We start from the raw sequence: 17,702 nt of genomic DNA, 5'->3' as shown, positions 1-17,702 counted from the left end.
TTACTTGCACAGAGGTAAAATCCTGGAAGGGGTTTGCACTTCAGTTTTCTCTTCAGTAGGGACTCTGATCTATAACACGAAATATCAATTTGGTAAAGCTCCCTTTCTCTTTTCATGTCCTCTGTAAGAACTTTCAAATAAAGGAAATATGGTCTCTAAGCTGCAGTTAAATTTCCAAAATGGTCTTTTTCCTATAAAATGATGCAAAGGGTTGACAGATGTACACATTCTCATAAACTATATTGCATGATTCTCTAACATCATTCTGCCCTGGGCTTGCATATAAAAAGTAAATTAATGGCATGCTAGCTCCTAAGAGTGTACCTTTTTTCCCCAATTAGGTGGATGCTCATGGGAATATCCTATTAACATCGCTGGAGGTTCACAATGAAATGAATGAGGTTGCAGGCAGCGTTGGTGACACCAGGAATTCAGCAATATCCTTTGACAACTCAGGAATCCAGTATAGGAAACAGAGCATGCCCAGGGAAGGGCATGGGCGGTACATGGGAGACAGAAGCATCCCGCACAAGAAGACCCACCTACGGAGGAGGTCTTCGCAGCTCAAAATCAAAATCCCTGATCTAACCGATGTGAATGCCATAGACAGATGGTCCCGGATCGTGTTTCCATTCACCTTTTCTCTTTTCAACTTAGTTTACTGGCTGTACTATGTTAACTGAGTGACTGTACTTGATTTTTCAAAGACTTCATTTAACACTGAGTGAAATATTACCCTGCCTGTCAAGTTTTTATACCAGTACACACACACACATACACACATACACACACACACAATTGTATATATATGTGAACTTTCTCAGCATATATATAAAATACACGTGTATATGAGGATGTATGTGTATGTGTTTATATACGCAGGTGTGAGTATCTGTGTATGTAAAACAAATACGCATACATACCATACATTTTGCAACTATGGACAATTTAACACAGGATGCATATTAAAGAAAGTCATAGCTTTTTTTTCTTTTTTAATTGAAAGGGACAAGTATCTAAATATTATGCCTCAAGAATGAGGGCGTGAAACACAGTCATCCCAAAGTGTGTCTTTTATTATCATAAGTTAGATATTTTCTCTTAAAAGCCAGAAAGGAATTCTTAGTTAATCTTGGGGAACTCCCACAGTGGTAGTTGTACACCTCATATCCTCTCTTTCAGTTTGCAGCCAAGGCTTGTTGGCTTCTATGTGATGGGCTTGTTTCATCAGGTATGCTTCTCTGTAGTGGGTGAGCATGTGAGGTGAGTCTGGCAGCGCTCTTACCTGGTTCTTACTGGTAGGTAGCTCCCATGCTCATGTCTGAATGTCCATCTCTTGAAAACTCACTGGGAGTAAACGGTGTCCCATTGTAAGTACTCCACGGCCCCATACATGTGGGGGATTTCTGTTAACATTAAGTGGGTCCAGCTTAACTGTCTTGTGGGAACACAGTGGCACATTTTGATAATGAAATTCAATCACTAAAAATGTGCTCTACATCTTGTCCAGATTTCTAGGTCCGCTATTTAACTGGAAGCATAGACGTCTCAGGTTCTTTGTTACTCTAAGGTAAAACCATCTAGAGTGATTCCCCCTTGCAGTTATGTTATCATTCTTATAACATTGTATGTTAATATAAATATATTTGCATAATATGCATACATATGTATATTACCAAGATTTTGTTTCTTCTGCTTGCTATCATGGCAGCATGCAACGTCATATTTTTCATTCTGTGATGTAACTACTTTCTGTTATCTAGAAATTAAGATGGAATCTAAAATGTTTCTACTGTTCACTTTTGGAAACTTAAGAAACATCCTCACAGCCTTTATTTCCATACTGACATGTCTCATAAGCACACCCAACTCCTCCTAGACTGACTAGGACTCTGCAGGAACACGACCAGTACACACATGATCATGCAACACCCCATGACCGTTCCTGAGGCAAGGAGGACAACCTGACACAAACACAGTCTCTTTTGGTTCCTTCTGATCCACAGCCTCATCAGTATTTGGACTTTTTAAAGCTCGTAGAAATAAGACAAGGTGCACCGGTTTCATAGACGCAACCTTAACTTACTATTTAGATGAGCTCTTTCTAAAGAAAAACAAAGATGATATATTTTTTGTAAACTATTTCTATCACAGGCATCCATAAACCGACTGCAGTTGTGTAAACAGGTGTCACAGCGAAGCATTTGAAAGACAGGATAAAAAGCAAAATGTGCAGTAAAGAACTGCTAAATTAATAACCCCAAGCCCCACACATGCGTCACCCTCAAATCTGGCACCATTGTTTACCACGCAGGCAGCACCACCTCCTTCCCCAGGATGCATGTGGTGTGGACTGCCACCACGGACTGACACTACTTGATTACTTGGTGGCTATAGCGATCTTCAATATGTGGGAGTCTGACTGTTGAAAATACAACATTAGATAAAAGCTTCATCCACAAGATCTCACGTAGGGACAGTTACTGAATTTTATGCCCTTTGCCTCCTCCCTTCTTGTCTACGAAGTTTTCTTCCAATTACTGCTCTTTGGCTTTATTTTCTGTCTGGAGATGAGCCTGTGAATTTTGGCCTTTGGCTTTTCTCTGGAAATTTTCTTTTTCATGGGTAACAGTGGGAGGAGGCAACAAGTTAAACAGATTTGAAAAAAAAAAATCCTGTAAGTGGCCTTATCATTGTAACATGTTAAAGAAAAACAAATGTTTGCAAAGACCTTATCCCTTTCAATACTTCAGGCATCTCTCTGTGTATCCTGTAACTGAAGATGTGAGTGCCACATGTAGAAGAGGGAGCCCAAAATGCAAACAGTGTGGCAGGAGTCAGCGACTGATAATTTATCATACTAAGAACTGTGACTTTTTTTTCTGGGAGAAAAGTGACTCTAAACTTTTTTGATGCATCGTTGAGATACCCACATATCAGAGGCAGAGACTCCACAGGGCTCAGAAGAGCAGCAGTGCACTCCCTGGGAATCTCTGGATATAAATTTGCATGGTGTAGTCATAATAGCTTTTGAGCTTTTTATATGCATTTGGCACCAAGACTGGGATCCACAACTTTATAGACACTGCAATGAAGTTACCATAGTATCTAGACTCTAAGTAGCATTTGTAATTATACACATACACAAACACACACACACACACACACACACACACACACACACACACACACACACACACACACACACACACAAATACATACATGTATTCTGTAAAAAAAAAATCCTTTTTAAGATCCTTGGGTATGTGTTTGCTTTACTCCATTTCAGAAGAAAAATACTTTTCTCCTAATAAATTATTTTATGGCTTCTCTATTTTTTAAAGCTGTGAGAAGTGTTGAGACGAGAACTCTGGCTGTTCTAGCAGAAGAGTGGGATCTCATCCCTGTTCTAGGAAAGTAACCTCTTGTCCTTTTACGGTAGCCGTTTGAGCCAGTGAGTGAGTGCACAAAGGGATTCCACCAGGACCTCTGATGGGAGGTGGCTGTTACCCATGCCTAGAGCTCTTAAGAACAGAAAATTTAATTTCTCATCAACTCAATAAACCATTAATTTTCTCAGTAGTACTGTCTTTCCAAAATGAAATGCTTCGCAGTGGGCTCACGGTGTTGATGCCTTGATGACAGCCCTCTATTAGTCATTGTCAGATATGTCTGTGACAACTCAAGAGCCCTCCTCCATCAATCCCAGCAGAGCAAGACTTACCAGAGCGGAACCATCTTTAAAACAGTAGTCACTCCTGCTCACCAGCCCCAGGACTGTTGAGGGGTTGTGATGTCAATGGCATGGCCCACTCAATGCCCCTGAATCTCAGATGAACTAGAAAGTGGATCATAATATTATTCCCATTAGGTTTCAAGTGACATGTCCATCTGCAGAATTGTGTGTTTTGATGCCAACATGGGGACATCTTCAGTTGTTCCCACCAAAAACACTTCTCTTCTTTTGAAACGTGGAATTGACAATTTCGCCAATGAGATGATCTCAGAGGAGACGGGCACCTTGCAGTTGTAGTTGTGTGCCCCATGTGAACACATTCTGAAAAGATGTGTCCAATTTTGAACCTCCTTACTTAAAAGCATAACCCTACTAAAATTCATATTTTAGCCCTCCACCTGAAAATGAGTTCATATTTCTGGCCATTTTCTATAAGCCAACTGAACCACTGGTAAACTACTTTGTTACTCTTGGAACGAATGCTGGCTTTCATGTCAGTGTGAACTTTCCTTCAGTGTAACGTTGACTCTTGGGGCAAGGAACCGCCCTGGTGGAGAAAATTTCCCAGGACACTGGCGAGTGTGCCTTGGACTGATTACCTCTTCTACTGCATTGAAAGGTGCCATGTTTTCCTGAATGACTAAATCCCCTTACCTTGTAACAGTGACCTCCCAGACTGGCTCACGCACCATACCTCTCCTAGGGATGGCCCACAAACATGTCATTCATGACTCATTTTTCTACTTCCCAAGTCAGTAGATGTGTTCAAGGTAAGTACAGGATTGTTCTAGTAGGAATAGGCGGTTGCTGTCCTGATTGAGAGCCACGTCGATTTCATTTCATTGTAAAGATAAACTTAAACCCGGTTTTGCTTAAGCACATTGGTGTAATTTTTTGGTATTATTTGACGTGAAAAAAAAAAACAGCAAAATTGAGTGACAGATACAATATGAAACTTGTTGAATGAATTCAAATTTATTAAAAAAGGACTAACTGACAAATGTGAAGACTGATTTTTTTTCTCTTCCTTAACACTCTCTTGTTGAATAGTGTGGTTATTTTAATCCAACCTTGTTTAATTGTCCACTTGGGTTATATGAAAATAAAAAGAATTTAAAGCCCCAAACTGACTACCCAAGAGAACAGTTGAACTATTTCTTGAAAAAAAGAAAGAAAAAAAACATAATTTGTGTGATTTTTATGTGAGGATCTAAGTTAGTCACTAGTACTGAAAAAAAAATCACAATTTAGTTTAAAATTTGAACTTCAAAGAACAAATAGCCGCACAAAGAGTAACCTATTCTAGTCTTCAAATTAGCGTTTGAAGAAACACACATTTTCATGTCAGAAGCCAGGGAGCAACCTCCCCACCTCTGGATGACCACCCTTTGAGTTTTTCAGCATCGTAAGGCCATTTCCATTGCCTCTTTTCTAGCATGAAAGTGAGATCGTATCATGGAATGAACAAATGAGTGAGTGAATGAATTAATTAATTCAGATTATGGGCACTTCCATGCAGACAGAGGTTACTGAGAGCCCTGTCTCCCTCCTGGGAATCCTGAGCGTCTCATGATGCTCTTAGCCAGATGCTGCTGAGCAGCTGCTCTACATCCATGCACAGCAACTTGTAACATAGTCAGGAATGATACAAGGACCATTTTCACCCCTTGCTCCAATATGTAAACTAGTCTTGTATTTCAAGTCTTCTCTGGAGTCATGACTTAGTCATGCCTTAAACTAAGTTGTTATCTGTGGTGAGAATACCTCTGTGGGAACATTTCTCACCTAGGTCACTGGGCCAGTCCTGGTGACAAACTTAAAAGACCAATAACTGCTTTCTTAGAAGTATCTGTTTTGCTTACCAAAGGGTCCAGTGGCCCCCCAGGGAGCCTCCACCCAGACTATTCACTCCTCCATCCACGGCTGACAGAGCCTACATTCACATGTGACTGCTTCACAGTTCTAGCTTAGAATTTCTTACTTGGTAAGCATGGAGCTTATCACTGCTCATCGTAAAGGGGATACACTTTGGAGGAGACTGGCTCTTTAAAAGCCTCCACAGTTCTAGAGTAGGGACTTGTACCAGGTGGACTAAAATAGCAGCCATTATTGATTGAGACATTTCTAGTGTTAGAGAGACTCATTCCATGCCTCTTGGTTTTAGATAAGCAGATTCAACTCAGAATCAGCAGGCTGCACATAGAGAATACAAATACTGAACATGCAGCCAGCTGCAGCTGGGCAGAAGTACGGTGCATGTATGCACTAGACCTTGACTTCAATCTCCAGTGTTCTTTTTTTAATTTTTTTACTTTATTTTTTTATTAAGAGATTTTCTATTCATTTTACATATTAACCTCAGATTCCTCTGTCCTCCCTCTTCCCACCCCCCAGCCTTTTCCATCCCCCATTCCCATCTCCTCCAAGGCAAAGTCTCCCATGGGGTGTCAGCAGAGCCTGGTGCATTCAGTTGAGGCAGGTTCTTAAGAAACAAAATAAAGAACTAAATAACCACATATTGACATGAGAGAGAAGAGTGGGCCTAGTGGCCCTGTGCTTCTTGAAACAGATTAAGGGACCTGACCACCAGTTGACTAGAAAATATCTCTAAGAAGTTAAATCTCTTCGTCTTGCTACACTGGGTTTAGGTATTGACCTCTTGTTTAATTAATTTGCTGTCATTTTGTTTTCAAATTTAAAATGTAATGATGTATACAGTACAGTGTTACCTTGTATACAAAGTGCGTTAGCATCATTTCTTCCTCTATATTTAGTGCTTCCCTGCTCCTCTCTGGCAGTATTTCCTACAGTACATGACAGGCTAGTGTGGTGTATAGTTGCCTACTGTGCTGCTGGATGCTCAACCTTACACTGGTTGGCTTGCCTTTTTCCATCCAGCTTCCTTCCACTCCTCCTACTCTCTGGTAATCGCTATTCTTCTTTTCTGCTCTGAGATCAATGTTTGCAGCTTCCACATATGAGAGGGAACACATGATATTTGTTCTTCTATGTCTGGCTGATGTCATTTAACACACCCTAGCTCCAAATCCATGTTGCTGCAAAAGATAAGCCATCACTCTCTTTCTGGCTAAGTAATGATACTGTGTGTATAGGCCACACTTTAGCCATCCATCTGTTGATCCCAGGGTGGTTCATTGTCTTGGCTTCTAAGGATGGTGTAGAAATAAAGGCTTTAAAAAAAAACATAAAAACACTAAAAACTTCCATCCTTAAATGGGTTTCTCTTTCTCCTTTTCTGCCCCCAATCTAACTTTAGCTGTATCTTTAATTTTTTGCTATCAGGTTTGAAAATGTTTATGCTCCAGTTGCAGTCACAAAATGTCGATGTTTAACACTATGTTTACAAACTTCTGCTGAAAGTTGAGAACCAATGAACACTCACACTTTTGAACTGTGCTCTGTGAGTGCAGTTAAAGGCTTACTGATCCTGTTAAATGTGTAAAAGTCATTACTGCAAGAAGAGAGAAGAGAATTGCTTTACCCACTGCAGGCTTCTGCCTTGAGACTGGCACAGGCCAACGGCACAAGCCAAGCTGAGAGCATCCAGGAGCTGCACTTCACTAGACTCCGTCCTGGAGAACTTCACTGGGAAACTAATTCTAAAAGTTGAAAACAAACTACCGACGTAGAAATTTCAAAATTATACAAATATAATTCAATGCAGAGCTAGGCAGTTAGTCGGGTTTCTTTAAACCTTTTTTGGTTTTGTGTCTTAACCTCAAATGAAAGGAAAACAGAGCTAACTAAGGTCCAGGTCAAATGGGTTACTTTTTTTTTTTTTTTTAACACTCTTCCACTTGATTCAAGCTACACAGACTATCAATTCTGTAGGTTGAATTGCTTCCCATCACACATCAATATAGGTCCTGGGGTCTCTGGTTTCTAGTTATTCCTCTCCCTTTCTCCTTTCCTTTCCTTCATTCCCTCTGTCTTTAGCCTTTCCCTTATTAATTTGAGAGCATCCTTGTTCATCTCAGGCTGGCATGGAATTCACTGCATAGCTGAGACCAGCCTCAACTTCACTGATGTGAACCATGATGCTCACTGTGCATCTTATTTTTTCTCCATGAAGAAAGACACAAAGAACCTACTCTATTTATTTTTGGTTTTTTGAGTCAGGGTTTCTCTGTATAACAGTCCTGGCTGTCCTGGAATTTGCTTTGTAGACCAGGCTGGCCTGGAACTCACAGATATCCATCTATCTCTGCCTCCTGAGTGCTGGGATTAAAGGCATGCACCAGCATATCCAGCAAGAAGCTACTCTTATCTACCACTTCAGACATTAACCTTACTATTGAAATATTTTCTTCATGAAGCCATCTTCTTCCTGACTTCCTCTACTAGTTAAAATTGCCTGTTTGGAGGCCTGATAGAAAACTCGGGTTCAATTATTTCATTCCATTAAACCTTTAGATTATTTCAATAATGTTTTGGCTCCTGTCTTCCTCTTTCCAGGCTCTATCCATCATCACACCTTAGCTCATACCCAGCTAATGTCCCAGAAAGGTGTTATGTGACCAAACGTTTTTCTTATATCTGAATTTCTCTGGAATCCTTTATGTTCACTAGGGATTAGAACTGACTCGAGGTGATAATTTCCCTCACTTGTTGAGGCTTCTCTTCTGCTGTGTTTGTCATGCAGGGAGGCTGGTAACAAGTGTGATGCTGATTGGTCTCTTTAAAATACAATGTTTTATTAGTTCGTTGATAACATATCTTGATCATATTCACCCTCACATGACCCCTAATTCTTCTCAGATCTACCTCCATCTCCACAAAAAGCTCCCAACTTTGTGTCCTCTTTAAAAAAGGACACAAACAGCCCAATTCGTACTGCCCAGGTACTTGTGGGTGTGTGATCATCCACTGCAGAGTTATTTGCTTACCAGGTGCTCATCATCAGAGAAAACTCCATCTCCTTCTCCAAGAAGCCATCAACTGTTAATAGTTCTCCAGCCAGAATCTCCTCCTCATCTATGTTAGAATGATAACCAGTTTTATCTTAGACAGGTCTTGTAGGAGGAACCACAGCTGCTGAACTTCAGAGTGCAGAGATTCTGTCATGTCCACAAGATCTCATTTCACTTTGGTACTCCCCAAACCCTGGCTGTTGTTACCTACCCACCCTCTCTTCTTCCATGGTCCCAAAAGGGGATAAACTCTCCACCAGCACTTATTCTTTGACTTCAACCAGTTGTGAGTTTCTTCACTAACCATCATCCAGTGCACAAACTTCTCTGATGAGGTCTTGAGCTGCATTAATTTATGAATAGAGAGATACAAATTTAGAGGGTAGTTTGGCATGATGTCCATTTAGCAGAACTACAGTAAGTTCATCAGTGGGTCTTCTGAGTTTCTTAATAATAATTGTGCTTAGCCAGACTTACAGTAACAGGTATGTATTGATTCTTGTTGAAAGTCCTGTAAATCTAATCTGAAAGTGGTTGTGTGTTTGAATATTAAATAAAATAATTAATAAAAGATGTGTTTACTCCCATAACTTTCATGTCATTGTTGCTGTCATAGGCATATCTCTCCATGCACTCCAGTCATTATTGATGTTTATAGGGTTCAGTTTCTCCTCCAGATACCTACTATGAAAGTTGGCCAGCACAGAGGAAACTTCCTGGTGATTACCAAGTACATTTCTCAATGTCCTGTGACCAAAGTGTGTGGGGTCTCCAGCAATAGGATCTTACCATTAAGTTCTGGTGGGCAAGAAAGAAAATTGGTAAAAGACACCTGTGACCAAGAAATAGAGAGGAGGTGTACCAAACCTGGCACTGGGCTTTTTATTGGCAGTCTATGGCTTCTTTAAGGTTTTCCTTTGTGTAGAGTTACTTCCCACTGAATTAGTCTATATGAATATATATTCGAGCAGCTTATAAAATAGGTATCCATATGGCCTTTTCAAACATTCTTAATGCTAGTTATTCCTCCCCTGAGTCTTTCCTGTGTCGAGCAAGGTGATCTTTTTATTCCTGATTCCATCCCCAACACAACTGCTTCTGGTCCAAGGGCCATCTTTTCACTGTTTCACAGGGTAGATATTTAGTGTAAATTTTTAATTGTCATGTTGGATCTTAAGCAACCTTCAATCTAAAGGACTGTGTCTCTTGCTTTAAACATTTTTCTTCTATTATTTTGAAGAAATTTTCATCTTCTCTTTTGTAATACTGCTAGTCAGATTTTTATTATAACCAGTTTGATTCTTGTTTTCCTTGATTTTCTGTAACTGATTTTGATTTTTGATGTAATTGAATACCTAAGGATTTATTTTGTCTCAAGGCTCTGGAGGCTGGCAGAAGCCAGTGGTGGCACCTAGGGAGAGGTGCATGATTTTTCAATTTATGACGAGAAAGAGAGAGAGAGAGAGAGAGAGAGACAGAGAGAGAGAGAGAGAGAGAGACAGAGAGAGACAGAGAGAGACAGAGAGAGACAGAGAGAGAGAGACAGAGAGACAGAGAGAGACAGAGAGAGACAGAGACAGAGAGACAGAGACAGAGAGACAGAGAGAGAATGGGCACTGGAGAAAGATAGAGAAAGGACTGACTCCAAAGTGCTTTAGTCCACTCCTGGGACAAAGGATAATCCATCTCCACTCCCACAATGAAAATTAGTCCCAACAGCTCCCACCGCCATACAGTGAAAACCACTCCCAACAGCTCCTACACCTCCTCACTGCAGAACTAACTCAACAGGAGCTTGGGCAGCAGCAAACCCCGTTAAGAAGATAGCAGCTATAGATGTATAATGTTTCTGATTTGTTCTAGGATTTGTTGCTTGTTTTTGATTTGTGTTTTTTTGGGGGGGTGGTTTTTGTTGTTGGTTTTGTTTGTTTTTGTTTTTGTTTTTTGAGACAGGGTTTCTCTGTGTAGTTTTTTTTCACATTAAATAGCTTTATTTCTGTTTTTCTTTTTCATTCTATAGCAAGAAAGAGCTATATATTTCCCACTCATTAAAGGTGCTAGCTTTCAATATTTTTTTTATTTTGCAATACAATTCCGTTCTACATATCAGCCACAGATTCCCTTGTTCTCCCCCCTCCCCCCCCCCCACCTTCTGGACAAGAGCTCCCATCCTGCCCCGGAGTTCCCATCTGGACAAGAGAGAGAGACTTCCTGAATCTGTCAGCTCTGTCTGAACCAAGTGCGCTGATAGGGGATCTCTGTGTAGTTTTGGTGCCTGTCCTGGATCTTGCTCTGTAAACCAGGCTGGCCTAGAACTCACAGATTGTTCTAGTTTTTTTGTTATTATTTTATATGGGGGAGAGGTTGTCTACCAGCAATGTGTGCTGAGAGGTTTACTTTACCTTTTAGTACTTCTATTTCATCTCCCAAGTATCATTTTAGAATTATAAATAATGAAAAATTGCAAATAATTAAAGTATGGACTTGAATAAAATTTGGAATGTGAAACATCATCAGCATCTAAATTGTGGACATATTCATTCCTAATCCCATTATCCAAGCAATAGCTAATGCACTTTCAATTACTGATAGACAAGATATTTGACTTCTCTAAATTGTTGCATAAAATGGAATAAAAAAATATGAATTTTCTTAATACAAATGAAATTCATTCTGATGTGTCTATCAGTAGTCCCTACATTTTATTGTTGGAGAGTATTCCATTCCATGTGTATTCCACATAGTGTTTGTGTGTGTGTGTGTGTGTGTGTGTGTGTGTGTGTGTGTGTGTGTGTGTGTATGTAATCATTCATCTCTTGATAGTTTATATTTTTTCCATTTCTGAATTTTACCTATGAAGCAACCATGAACTTACACATACCAGCCTTTGCCTAAAATTCTGCTTTCACTTTTCTTAAGTAAATACCTGAAAGCAGATATTACAGTTGTGTGTAGTGGTCAACTTTGTGAAACTATCCAATGACCCCAAAGTGCTTTTGCCATTGTGCATTTACACTTCAGTTCTTCCACATGTTCTCCAAATGGTGTACGGTCAATTTTGACATGTTCTCCAAATGCTGTACGGTCAATTTTGAAAATTTTAGTCACTCTCTATGATGTATGCTGATGTTTCCCTTTGTTTTAATTTTCATTTTATTTTCAACTTCTCAAATTTAAATTTTATTTTTAATGTAATTTATCAAATTCACACTCATCTCCCACTCACTCTCCTTCAGTCCCTCATACCCCCCATTGCTATTCCTTCCCAACTTCATGTGTTAATTTTGTTAAAACAAGCACCTTCTGAATTCTTATCTTAATGCTAAGTGCATGTGTGGAACCATGGGGCATATGAACCTCTTGGAGCATGGGTAGCCTCTTGGGTGCCACCATATCGTCAAGGAAAACCGGCTGTTCCTCCTTCAGCAGCCATCAATTGTCAATAGATCCTCAGCTAGGGGTAGGAACAATGAACTTCCCTGATCCATGCTTATACTTTTGACTTGATCTTATGCAAGTCTTTGCATATACTCACTGGGAAGGGCATTGTCCTCCTGTTACAGGGTAATTTCCTTTGCACTCTCTCTCTCATATATATATATATATATATATATATATATATATATATATATATATATATATATATGAGAGACTTCAAAACTAGTAGGTTAGTATGTTTCCCTCTGTTGTTTCCAAAGGAATTTAGTGTTAGTTAGCCCTCTCCACACCCTCTTCTCTACCCAGCCCTCTTATCTCCCCTATTTAATCCTTCTTGTTCCATTATTTCCCTTTCTTCTTTGTTAACACCTCCATTCTGTCCTCACTTGGTAAGCATACACTGATTTGGCCCCTTACAATTTTTCTGTCTTCAATTGGTACTCCATTTCAAATACACATATATGAAAATTTTAAACTAGCATCAATATATGAGGGAGAATATGCACAGTTTGCCTTTTTAGGCCTGGGTTACTTTATCCAGAATAATTATTACCAGCTTCATTTATTTGCCTAGAAATTTCATAATTCTTACATCTGGATAAGATTCCATTGTATGTATTTGCTACATTTTCATTTTCTGCCCAATATATAGGACATATAGGTTGTTTCCATTTGCCCCTCATTATGAACAGAACAGTATTGAAGAAGCATGGGCAGGTATCTCTGTAGTAAGATATGAAGTCTTTTGTACTCAAAAGAATAGTATAGCTGGGTCATGTGGTAGGACTATTTTCAGTTTTTTTTGTTTGTTTGTTTGTTTTTTGTTTTTTGAGACAGGGTTTCTCTGTGTAGCTTTGCGCCTTTCCTGGGACTCACGTGGTAGCCCAGGCTGGCCTCGAACTCACAGAGATCCGCCTGGCTCTGCCTCCCGAGTGCTGGGATTAAAGGCGTGCGCCACCACCGCCCGGCCCTATTTTCAGTTTTTTAAAGGAACCTGCACACTGGTTTCCAAGCAGTTGCACTGGCTTGCACTCCAACCAATAGTGAATAAGTGGTCCTTTTCCCCAAAATTCATGTCAGCAGTTGTCTTCTCTTGCTGTTGTTTCGATCTTAGCCATTTTCACTGGGGTAAGGTGAAATCTCAAAGTCATTTTAAATTATATTTCCCTGGTGGTTAAGAAAGTTGAATATTCAAAAAGTTATTTCTCTGACAGTTATATTTTACCTTTTAATGACTTTGTTTGGTTCTATTCAGATGCAAAGCTGGTAAAGATACTTTCTCATTCTGTAGCATGCCTCTGAACTCAAATGATAAAGTTTCTTTTGTTTATACAGAAGGATTTTAGTTTCATGAAGTCCCATGGTGTCTATTTCTCTATCAGTACCATGTTGTTTTTATTGCTAGAGCTCTGTAGCACAACTTGAAGTTAGGGATGGTCATAATCCCAATAGTATTTTTATTATTCAAAATTGCTATGGTTATCCTTGGTCTTTTGTGTGTTTATATTAATTTTTTGAAGCAATGTCTCTCTACATAACCCTGATTGGCCTGAAACTCATTATGTAAGCCAGGATGACTTTAAACTCAAAGAAATTTGCCTGCCTCTGCTCACATATGCTATGATTAAATTTGTGCACTACTGTGCGTAAACTTCTGTATTAATTTTAAGATTATTTTTCAAGTTCTGTGAAGATTTATGTTTGATGGGTATTGGGTTGAACTGTAGATTTTTTTTGGTAGGATGGCCATTTTCTCAATATCGATCAATGAGCACAAGTGGTGTCCTTTCCATCTTCTGATATCTTCTTTGTTTTGTTTTGTTTTGTTTTTTTGGTATCTAGTTTTTACACTTTTGTGTCTTAAAGTCTTCATTGTTTGAGTCATTCAGCTCCTTGGTTAGGTTTATCCCAAGATACTTTGTTTATTTTTTAGGTTATCGTGAATGAGACCATTTTCCTGATTTCTTTTTCTGTATGTTGCTGTTGGTATGTATATAGGAAGGCAACCAATTTTTTTGTGCACAAGTTATTTATCTGCTGCTTTGCTGAATGTGTTTATTATCTGTTTAAGTTCTTGAGGAGAGTTTTTAATGTATAAAACTGTATCATCTATAAATAAGGATACACTGACTTCTGTCTTGCCTGTTTGTGTCCTCTTCATCCCTTGCTCTTGTCTTGACATTTTAGTTAAGACTTCCAACATTATGTTGGACAGAAGTAGAGAGAATGAACATCTTTGTTTTGTTTCTGATTTTACTGGAAATGCTTTGACCTTTCCCCCATTTAACATTATGTATGCTGCAGGCTTGTTAAATATTGCCTGTATTTTGTTAATATATGTTCCTGCATCCCTATTCTTCAGAATTTTAATAAAAAAAATAATTGGATTATCTTAAAGGCTGTCCTTGCATATACTGAGATGATCATGAGATTTCTGTCCTTGGATCTTTTTATGTGGTAGATTGTATTTATTGATTTATGTCTGTTAAGCCTGCTCTGCATCTCTAGATAAAAGTTTCTTGATAATGATTAGTGATTTTTTTTAATTTTTCTTAAATTTGGTTTGTAAATATTTTATTCAGAGTGTTTCATCTGTGTTCTTCAGGAAGATTGCCAATACATCTCCTTTCTTCTTAGATCACTATCTGGTTTTAGTATCAGAAAAATATTTGCCTAGTAAGAAGAATTTGGAAGTCTTCCTTTTTCTGTTTTATGGAATAATTTTATCAGTTCTTTGATTGTCTGTGCTAAATCTATCTATACCTGGGCTTCTTACACTTGGGAGGTTTTGAATAGTATATTAGTTAGAATTTCTATTGTTGTGAAGCAACACCATGACCACAGCAACTCTTATAAAGAAAAAACATTTAATTGTGGTGGCTCTCTTAAAGTTCAGAAGTTCAGTACATTATTATTATGGTGGGACATGGTAGTATGCAGGCAGACATGATGCTGGAGAAGTAACTGAGAGTCCTACATCTCCAGGCAATGGGAAATGGGAGTAGCTTGAACATAGGAGAACTCAATACCCACCCCCACAGTGACACACTTCCTCCAACAAGGCCACACCTACTCCAACAAGGCCACACCTACTCCAACAAGGCCACACCTACTCCAACAAGGCCATACCTCCTAATAATGTCACTTCCATTAGGGGCCACTTTTTTTCAAATTACCACATTCCACTCCCTGGCCCCCAAAGACTTATAGTCATATCATAATGTAAAAATGCATCCAGCTCAACTTCAGAAGTCCCCATATCTATAACAGTCTCAAACTTATTTAAAAATTGAAAGTTCCAAGTTTCTTCTAAGATTCATACAATCTCTGAATTATAATCCCCTATAAATCAAAATAAAAGAAAACAGATCACATACTTCCAGCATGTAATGGCACAGGACATGCATTACCACTCCAAAATGTAGATAAAGAAGCAGTGTGAGGAAATAATGGACCAAAGCAAGACCAAAAGCCAGCTGAGCAAACTCCAAACTAGGCATCTCCATGTCTGAGAACAAAGCACTCTTCAGATCTCCAATTCCTTTCAGCTTTGTTGACTACAACACACTTCTTTCTCTTGGGCTGGTTCCACTCTCTGTTAGCAGCTCTCCTCAGCAGGTATCCAGTGACTTTGGCATCTCTAACATCTTGAGTTTTCCAAGGAAATTCAGGCTTCAATTCACAGCTTCATGCATTGGACTCTCTAGGCCTCCATTCAGGGATACCACTGACACATGCCTGACCTCAGTTGCTTTCCTTAGGTGCTGAAGCAAATTCCATAACCTCTTTTTCTTATCATTAACTGTAAAGCCAGAACCACATGGCCAAAACTGCCAAGTTGTGCATCTTGTTGGAGCTAGAACATGGCCCACTCACTCAGTTCACCGTCTATCTGATTTCCATGGTTTTCTTCATTGTCCAAGCTTGGCTATTCTGGAATTGCTCTGTAGACCAGGCTGGTCTCAAACTCAGAGATGTGACAGTGCTGGGATTAGAAGTGTGCCCCACCACACCTGGCTCTAAGCTTTTCTTTTGTTCCTCTACACAAGTTGGACACTTAGCTAGGTGGGATCTAGCCAGAAACTGGAAACAACCTAGATGTCCCTCAACCAAAGAATGGCTAAAGAAAATGTGTTACATTTACACAGTGGAGTATTACTCAGCTGTTAAAAAAAACAAGGACACCAAGAGATTTGAAGGCAAATGGATGATGGAACTAGAAAAATCATTGGGAATGAGATAATCCAGACTGGAAAAGACAAGCATGGTATGTACTCACTAATAAGTGGATATTAGCTGTAAGATAATGCGTAACTATGCTACAATCCACAGACCCAGAGAGAATAGGTAACAAAGGTGTTTCATGGGGGGATACCCAGATCTCCCTGGGAAGGGGAAATAGAAGAGAGTTTGTGAGTAAACAGAGGGAGGATGGGCATAGGACCATGAATGATCAGGTTGAGGGGGACAAAGGGGCAGAGTATTGAAGAGACCACTGGAGGGGAGGGGGCGTTTGGGGGCCAGGTAAAAATCTGGTGCAAGGGACTCTCCCAGGAATCCACAACATATCTGCTATTGCTAGGAATCTTAGATATGTAGCTTGAAATGGCCATCTCTGTTGGAACTCGTTCCATCAATGGCTTTGAGGGTACAAACTCTAAGGCATGGCCTTCTGTCTGCATATGTGACCCCTTAAGAGCAGAGGGAGTCAAGTTGTGCACTCTCTCTTGGGGTGATCAGAGACCTGAGGGCCAGAACCATGCACTTTCAGGTAGAATGGAGGCCAATGACTGCTGTTTACTTGTTCTGTACCTGTGAATGTATTTTTCCCATTTTATATCTTAATAAATCCTTGATACCCCTTTAACAGACTCTCGTGGTTTTGCTTACACATCTCCTGTGACCAGATTGGTGATTGGTGCCTAACCCAATTGTCCTTAGAGAGGCTTCATCCAGCCACCGATGGAAACAGGTGCAGACCCATAGCCAAACATTAGGCAGAATTTGGGGAATCCTGCAGAATAGGGATAGAGAGGATTTTAGGAACCAAATGTGTGTCAAGGACAACATAAGAAAACTCACAGAATCAACTAACCTGGGCTCATAGGGGCTCACAGAAACTGAACTGACAACCAGGGAGTCTGCACCAGTCTGACCTAGGCATATTGCATATATTAACAGTTATATACATTGGTGCTCTTATGGGATTCCTAACAGTGGGAACAGGGGCTGTCTCTAACTCTTTTACTGGCTTTTGAAACCCTACTCCTAATGCTGGGTCACCTGGCCCAGCCTTAATACATGGAGAGATCCTTAGTCTTACTCCAGCTTAATATGCCATGTTTTGTTGATACTCAAGGGAGACTTGACCTTTCCTAAACAGAAATGGAGGAGTGGATTGCGGGGGCGGGGGGTAGAAACAGGAACAGAGGAGGCACTGGGAGGAGAAGATGGAGGAGAATGCATGGCCAGGATGTAATGCAAATAAGTTAATTAATTTAAAAAGAGAGATGCTTTGTATCCCAATATGTGCTCTATTGTGATGAAGCTTCTGTCTCTGCCTATGCATGTGTCTCTCTCTCTTTATGATTCTGTCT

The 17,702-nt window shown here is 39.7% G+C and overlaps 1 protein-coding gene and 1 long non-coding RNA gene across 3 annotated transcripts in view; one reads left to right on the top strand and one right to left on the bottom strand.

Moving 5' to 3' along the window:
- Nucleotides 1-4,737, top strand: part of Gabrb3 (gamma-aminobutyric acid type A receptor subunit beta3) — a 243,481-nt gene extending 238,744 nt beyond the window's left edge. For both annotated transcript variants that reach the window (XM_052712800.1, XM_052712799.1), the window contains exon 9: nt 342-4,737. In XM_052712800.1, coding sequence (XP_052568760.1) covers nt 342-683 — 342 coding nt within the window. In that variant the 3' untranslated portion in view covers nt 684-4,737. The remainder of the gene's footprint in view (nt 1-341) is intronic.
- LOC128094422 (uncharacterized) lies at nt 890-17,330 on the bottom strand. The gene is made up of 2 exons (XR_008212954.1): nt 15,215-17,330; nt 890-15,174 (listed from the first exon to the last, which is right to left on the bottom strand). It is a non-coding gene; the product is annotated as an uncharacterized LOC128094422 (long non-coding RNA).
- Nucleotides 17,331-17,702: the final 372 nt, after the last annotated feature.

Source organism: Peromyscus californicus, unplaced genomic scaffold (assembly GCF_007827085.1).
Source record: "Peromyscus californicus insignis strain IS unplaced genomic scaffold, ASM782708v3 Scaffold_4__1_contigs__length_199733344, whole genome shotgun sequence".
In the NCBI taxonomy this organism is placed as follows: Eukaryota; Metazoa; Chordata; class Mammalia; order Rodentia; family Cricetidae; genus Peromyscus; species Peromyscus californicus.
Note: the sequence above shows the minus strand (reverse complement) of the source record. Positions and strands in the feature narration are given on the sequence as shown.